The sequence below is a fragment of the Octopus bimaculoides genome, chromosome 1 (assembly GCF_001194135.2).
Source record: "Octopus bimaculoides isolate UCB-OBI-ISO-001 chromosome 1, ASM119413v2, whole genome shotgun sequence".
Taxonomy (NCBI): Eukaryota; Metazoa; Mollusca; class Cephalopoda; order Octopoda; family Octopodidae; genus Octopus; species Octopus bimaculoides.
In genome coordinates, this window is record NC_068981.1 from 52,912,037 (window position 1) to 52,920,124 (window position 8,088).

Genomic DNA, 8,088 nt, shown 5'->3' on the forward strand with positions numbered 1-8,088 from the left:
AAATAGAAGATACTTCTCTAAGATACTGTGCAGTGGGACTGAACCCAAAACCATGTTGTTAGGAAGCAAACTTCTTACCACACAACCATGCCTGTACCTCTCTGTGTGTGCATGTGTATATATATATATATATATATATATATATATATATACACACACACACACACACACACACACACACACATATATATATATATATGTATATATATATATATCGTCATCATCATCGTTGTTTAACGACTGCTTTCTATGCTGGCATGGGTTGGATGGTTTGACTGAAGGGTGGCAGGGCAGAAGGCTGAACCAGGCTCCAATCTGATCTAGCAAAGTTTTTACAGCTGGATGCCCTTCCTAACACCAACCACTCTGATAGTGTAGTGGGTAATTTTATGTGCCTTCGGTACAAGGGCCAGTCAAGCAGTACTGGCATCGATCATGCTCAAATAGTGCTTTTTATGTGCCACCAGCACGGGAGCCAGTCAAGTGGCACTGGCAACAATCACACTTGAATGATGCTTTTTACATGCCACCAGCACGTGCCAATCAGGCGGTACTGTCATTGGCCACAACAATGACTTCACTTGACTCAACAGGTCTTTGTAAGCACAGTTTATTGCCCAATGGGCCAGTTATGCTGCACTGGCATAGGCCACAGTTAAGGTCTCACTTGGCTTGCTAGGTCTTCTCAAGCACAGCATATCTCCAAAGGTCTTGGTCACTTGTCACCTCCTCCATGAGACCCAACATTCGAAGGTCATGTTCCACCACCTCATCCCAGGTCTTCATGGGTCTACCTCTTCCACAGGTTCCCTCTACTGCTAGGGTGTGACACTTTTTCACACAGCTGTCATCATCCATATGCAACACATGACCATGCCAGCGCAGTCATCTTTCTTGCACACCGCATCTGATGCTTCTTACATCTAACTTTTCTCTCAAGGCACTTACACTCTGTCATGTATGCACACTGACATTACACATCCAGTAGAGCATACTAGCTTCATTCCTTGCAAGTTTATGCACAGCTTGTCCCCCCACTCAAATGTTTACACTCTTATAGCTGATAACACACTCAATTTTCACTTCTTTTTATATTTAACCCATTAAAATAATGAAAGAAGCCAAACTGAGCTTGAAGAAAGGAAATTTATCCTAAGTGTAAGTTTGAAAATGTGGTTGCAGTGCAAAGAATGTTTAAGAGGGAGCTTCAAACAGCTCCATTAACATGATTTACCACTACTTGAATTAAAGATAAGTTTGAAACAGATGGAAGTGTTTAGAATGTCTACAGAAATCTTTCCAGAAGACCATGGATATCAATGAGCCCGGCAAAACAAGGAAGGGTACTGAAAATGTATTGCCAGAGGTCAAGAAAATCTGTGCAGCAAGCAAGTCGTGTGATAAGAATTTCAAAATCAAGTGTCCATCATATTTTAAAGTGCTACCATTGTAAAGGTTACATTCCAAGAATAGTCCATGCTCTCAATGAAGATGATCCAGACCAATGAGTAAAGTTTTACGAGTGGTACTTAGCAAGGTGTCTAGAAACGCACACTTTCCAACAAAGATGGTTTGGAGTGATGAGACTACATTTAAATTAAATGGTTCAATTAACTGTCACAGTTACACTTACTTGGTCCCTGAGAATTTGCATATTACAGAGAAACATCATGTTGATGTACCTAGAGTTACATTATGGTATAGCTTATCATCAAAAGAATTAACTGGGCCAACCTTTATTGGTGGCGCTGTAATTGGTCTTTTTTACTCAAACTTGCTGTAACAATCTGTGATGGCAAGCATTCAAAAAGACTGATGATATGGAGATTATTTCCAACAAAATAGTGCATACCTACACTACCATAGTGATGTAAGGGCCTACTTTGATGATATCCTCTGAGGGTCTGCAGTTGTTGAGCCATTTTCTTCAAATAATGGTCTTGTCTTGTACTGTACTGAAGCAGACTCTTTTGCAAATCTAAAGAAAGCTTTAGGGTTCATCTTTCCATATTTTTACAGCCCTGACTTCTTTCTCTACCATCTAGGGTTTCATCCCCGATATTTAAAATGTTCACTGCTGCTGTTATGATATTTATTTTTTTCTATAATTCAAAGCTTGTATTTGCTGCCCCATCCCTTGCATTTGCTGGCCTTAGCTATAATAATCCAGTTTATCTGGAGTTGCTCATGTTTCTCCCTTTAATCGTCCATGTCATGTTGGATAATGATGTTTGTTTTTTATTTTTATCTCTGAATGAAGCCAAATATTGCATATTTCTCTCTTTGAAGGTGTTTCCCATCATTCCAATATAGGTTTTTTGTTATTCTATTCAAATGTTGGGCTTGTACACTAGTTCTTTTTCCGAGGACCTACTGTTCAGGAGACAGCTGTTCAGAGATCTACAATTATAGGATCTTTAGGGGATATTCCTAATGTTATTTTTATTGAGGTTGAATATAGTCAACCCTATATTGGAGAGGCAACTATAACTAACTTTAACTGTATTTCTGTTGAAGATCTTGTGGTATTCATGTGTGTGAGAGAAGTGGTTATCTATGAGTTATAGGAATTTACTAGCTATGTTAGTGGCTAATATGAAAGTGCTACTACACAAGGTAGATTAATTCAGTGAAACAGGTGCTACTGGGAGAAGCTATAGGAACTGAAGCTCTACTCCTTAGAAAGAAAGCATGAATAATATGCAGTGGTATATATATATATATATGGAAAATCCTGGAAGCTCTAGCTCTCAACTTTGTAATTGAAAGCTATACCAACCACTGAACTGGACAGCACTGCATAGTACTGAAGATCCCAAATTCGATGACTGGCACCTGTGCCAGTGGAGCACTAACAGCACTGTCTGAGCGTGATCATTGCCAGAGCAGCTGTCTGGCTTCTGTGCTGGTGGCACGTAAATAGCACCATTGGAGCGTGATCATTACCAGCGTTGCCTTACTGGTACTTGTGCCGGTGTCACAGGAAAAAACATTCGAGCGAGGTTGTTGCCAGTGCTGCTGGACTGGCTCCTGTGCAGGTGGCATGTAAAAAACACCATTTTGAGTGTGGCCATTGCCAGTACCGCCTGACTGGACCCTTGTGCCGGTGGCACGTAAAAGCACCCACTTCACTCTCGGGGTGGTTGGTGTTAGGAAGGGCACCCAGCTGTAGAAACTCTGCCAGATCAGATTGGAGCCTGGTGCAGCCATCTGGTTCGCCAATCCTCAGTCAAATCGTCCAACCCATGCTAGCATGGAAAGCGGATGTTAAACGATGATGATATATATGCACACACATACACATAAACACACACATATGTATATATAAGCATGGAAAGCACCCAATTTCAGCTCATACAACCATCCAAACACATAAACACCTTGTTGCATGCTTTCTATGCACTTCCTCTGCATACATTCATGAAACTTATACTCATGTATCAGCACTTGCATATGACCACAATTAACTTCACCAATTCTACACATACTTTAGCGCATCAGCCTATACAACTTAGCAGAGCAGCTTTTCTGATGTCATGTAAAAGTATGGTGAGCTTTTTCATTCCTTCCCTTCTTTCCCCATTACTCCCTCCTTACATTTCCCCTTTGTAATTTTTTTCTATCAAAAGAAATATTAATTTTCTGAAACATCAAACTCAGTTTTCCTTCCTTTCAAATTTTAAACTGACACATTATTCATCATACTGTGTTATTTCTGTGTGTTTTTATGTATACTCTTGACTGTTTCAATTTTACATACTAAATACATACATATGTACATACATACATGCATACATACATACATACATACATACATACATACATACATACATACATATATACACATATATTTATTTTTATGGTCGCCCAGTGTCAATATTTGTTTGTCTTGAAACAATGTTGCTTTTTTCAACAATTGTATTTCAAAATTTGTATACAAGTTAAAAATTATCCCACAATAATGCATAAAGGAACAATAAACACACCCTTGCCTACAGACATGCACAAACACGCCCTTACCTACAGACACACACATAGTACAGAAGTACTGCAGGAATATTTTTACAGAGAAGAAATTTTCCTAGACCCCCAGGAGATTATCCATGGTCTGGGCCTCACCGAGGCGATGACTACTGACCGAGACCTTTGGAAATGTGCTGTGCGTGAGAAGACCCGGCAAGCCAAGTAAGATCGTTGCCAGTGCCCCTGGACTGGCTTGTGCGGGTGGCACATAAAAGACACCATTTCGAGCGTGGCCGTTTTCGTGCGGGGGACACGTAAAAGCACCCACTACACTCTCCGGGTGGTTGGCGTTAGGAAGGGCATCCAGCTGTAGAAACTCTGCCAAATTAGATTGGAGCCTGGTGTTGCCATCCGGTTTCACCAGTCCTCAGTCAGATCGTCCAACCCATGCTAGCATGGAAAGCGGACGTTAAACGATGATGATGATGATGATGAACGATAATAATTGCAGGAATAGGTTTTGCACTGCTTTGGATAAACTAACACTGCAGTATTGGAAAGTAATTGTCCATGCTGATAGAACTCTAACAGGACAGCTTAAAGATTGATTTAAAGCTCTTACTGTTTCAGAGGTGTCTGTTCTTATTTCTAGACATCATCCTTGAAAAGAAAGACATCAAATCAGTTTGCTTAACCGAGGTTTATATTATGCCCAAGATGCCTTGCAGTATTTTCTCATATTCTGAAAATGTGAGCATGGGTACATGGTTGGCACAGAAGACATGAGACATGATGCAAAAAATAATCTATCTAACAATTATTTCTGAGGCTTCAAAATTATAATTCAACACAGTGATACTTTCATTGTGGACTGTGGTCAGCTCTTCCCTCAATTCATTATAGACATGTATGACAAGACTGAATATTCTGTAAGCCAGCAATGTGCCAGCAGTCATTTTTCATTATACTTCAAGATCACAAGCTTCTTCAGTCTTACTCTCTCTCCAGTAATCTGTTGTAATTTTTTGAAACACACTAACTGTGTCCCAACCACAGAAGTGCATCCTCACTAAGTCTGTCAATTACTATCCAATTGCCTATGTCTCCACTATTTCAAAGGCGATGGAAACAGTTGTAAACAATTGCCTCTTTTATTAATTTGTGTCTTTCCTCTTCTCCGTGATCATCAGTATGATTTCCATAAGGCCAGGATTACTGGAGGTTTGCTTTCATATCATTTACTAGTAGTGTCTTGCCTTTGTGAATGCAACGTCATTATTGTATGTGAGTGCAATGTCATTATAGTTCATGATTAGCATGAACCTACCAATCTAACTTACCAGCCTTGGACTATATCTATATCTCATCTGTTGGATGTCTCTAACACATACACTCAACCATCACTAGTGTACATCAAAGTTATGCTATGTCTTCCATTTTACTCATTTTTAAAAAAGAAATTTCTAACATTCCTACCCCATCTATGTTTTTCCTGTAAATATATGTCCAGAGATCAAACTGAACATGAACTGTATTTTCTGGGAAGGTCTGCAATGACATGTTCTCTTCATCTTCAGCTCTGTACAAATTATATTTAAAAAATGTTATCTTTTTGACACCTGTCACTATTAATTATGCTTACAAAATTGATTAAGCATCTTAATTACTGCAGTCATCTTATTTTGTATCAAATTTCACATAAATCTTGTGTAAAAGACTCATTTATTTTAAACATTTAGTATAAACCACTTTGTTTTTACTATTTAAATTTCCTTTTCTGACTACGCCAATATTATTACAAAAATTGTTTTAGCTTTTTTAAAAGTTGAATTGAACAATACAATATTGCATTTGATTTTCAAATTTGAAAGGTGTTGCGTATTTGAAAATTTGAACATGAAAGATGCTTTAACATAAATATGGTATACCATTTTATTTTTCTTAAACTGAAATAAAATATTATTCAGTTGATTATAATAGATAGTTTGGTTCTCAAGTCCCTTTCCCCATAAAATAGTTGATTATTATTTAAAAGCAATATTGAAATACCACTTTAAGTAGTAACATTTTTTTACATATATTGAAATTGTAACTGATTGTAAAGCATTACTTATCTTATTTTTGAACATTTTAATTATGAATAAAGTAACCTTTATTTGAAAAGAGTTAATCTGCTTTCTAATTTAATTAATGTCATCTCTTTTACCAGGTACAGGTTCATAATGTTTCCAGCAGAAAATAATATAAAGGTCATACATCATTTCAGCATCTTTTATTACATTTTTAATATCTCTCAGTTACATTTAAATTTATTTTACAGAATCTCTGCAGGCAGAAGTTTCCCCAAAGAAACGTCTGGAGGATGTTATTCATCTTGCTGAATTATGCATTGAAGTGCTACAACAAAATGAAGAGCATCATGCAGAGGTTAGTATTTAGTAGATTACTTTGCACAGTCTTAACTTTATTTGAAACTATTAATGATTGTTGAGTGTATCTTTTAGTTTCATTTTTATGAATATTTTCTATAAATTGATACCAGAATTTATACAAAAATAATTTCAGTACATGTATCATTCAATAAAAATGCTTCATTCAGTAAGAACATTTTCACAAGTTTTTAGTTAAACTACTGATTAGTAGTAAAATTAATTATCGAGATTGGCAGATGCTGATAAACAGAAACTTTAATTTGTAAACTTTAAGTTATACATATTATGTAACTCTGATACTGACTGCGTTGCTCTCATATTCTTATAATAAAAATATGAAATGAGTATCTATGATTAATTTTTACCAAAATATGTCTTTTTCACATGTTTCTATTTTTTTTTAAGTAAGAGAAAAAAGGAGAAAAAATTAGTAGTAATATTTTCATTTCTTATTGAATTTGTGTAAAAACTTAATTTGAAGTTAATCGTATTTCAAATGAAAATGGGAATATTTTTATTGATATATCTATTAATAAAATTGTTTGAGTGTGTGTGTGTGTGTGTGTGTGTATTATTAGAATATAAAGATATATATGTGTATTTGATAGTAAAGAAACACACATGTATATATATATATATGCATGTGTATATAAACACAAATATATATAAGAAAAAATACAAAAATGTGTATATATAATTGTTTGTGCATATAAGAATACATATGCATGTAAGAATGTATGTGAGTGTTTATGTATTTTACATAAGCTAATGACAGATTAGAATAACTCCAATAGATGTTGATATACTAAATGATATATGCAAAAACTTAATATTCAGCTTTTAGTTGGAGAAACAAAGCTAAAAACATAGCCTACAATCATTAGAATCACAAAGGAAAGGAAATATATTATGAAGAAATTGAGAATTCTCATGCTTAATGGAAGATATGATGTCTGTTAGCAAAAATGCTGGCAGCATTGGATGTATTTTGGTTTTGTTCAATTGATCAGCAAAGCATGGTTAGCATGAATCCACTTGACCAGTAGGCATAAGTTTGTATTTAAAGAAAAAGGATTATGAAGACTTTTTTTTTTTTTTGTCCAACATTTAATTTGCATAATATTGAACAAAATTGAGCTAAGCGAAATAAGACAATGGCATAGATTAAGATAAGCCTTGTAGGTATTGAGTTACTGACTGATATATGCAAAAATTTCTTTTCACTGATCCTTCTTGCAAAATCATGTTTTCTCTCGAATATAAGAATTAAAGTTTTATGAATTAATACTTACTTTCTTAAAATGAGCATCCTTTTTCTTTCTGAGCAACTAACAATTGCCTGCTAGGTTTTTGTTTTCTTCTTTTAAGTGCATCATTCAGTACCTCAACCCCTACTTCATATGTATGTGTGTTTCTGTATATATGTGTTTGTGTATGTGTGTATGAGAATGTGTATGTGCATGTGTGTGTGTGTGTGTATAATAATGTATATAGTACATTCTTTTATTCTTTCACTGGTTTTAGTTGTTGGACTGCAACCAGGATAAGGCATTGCCTTAAGAGTTTTTTTTTTTATAGTAACTGCTGTACTTACTTCAGTTTGGTACTTATTTTATCGTTCTAATTTTTATTGATTGCTTAAGTTCCCATTTTGATTCAATACTAGTCTCACACACACACACACACACACACA

General features: G+C 35.6%; 1 protein-coding gene across 12 annotated transcripts in view; it reads left to right on the forward strand.

Annotated features, from left to right (window-relative positions):
• LOC106881656 (calcium-dependent secretion activator 1) overlaps positions 1–8,088 on the forward strand; it is a 231,207-nt gene that overhangs the window by 85,758 nt on the left and 137,361 nt on the right. For all 12 annotated transcript variants that reach the window (XM_052966562.1, XM_052966566.1, XM_052966571.1 and 9 more), the window contains one exon: positions 6,284–6,390. In XM_052966562.1, the coding sequence (XP_052822522.1) occupies positions 6,284–6,390 (107 nt within the window). The remainder of the gene's footprint in view (positions 1–6,283; positions 6,391–8,088) is intronic.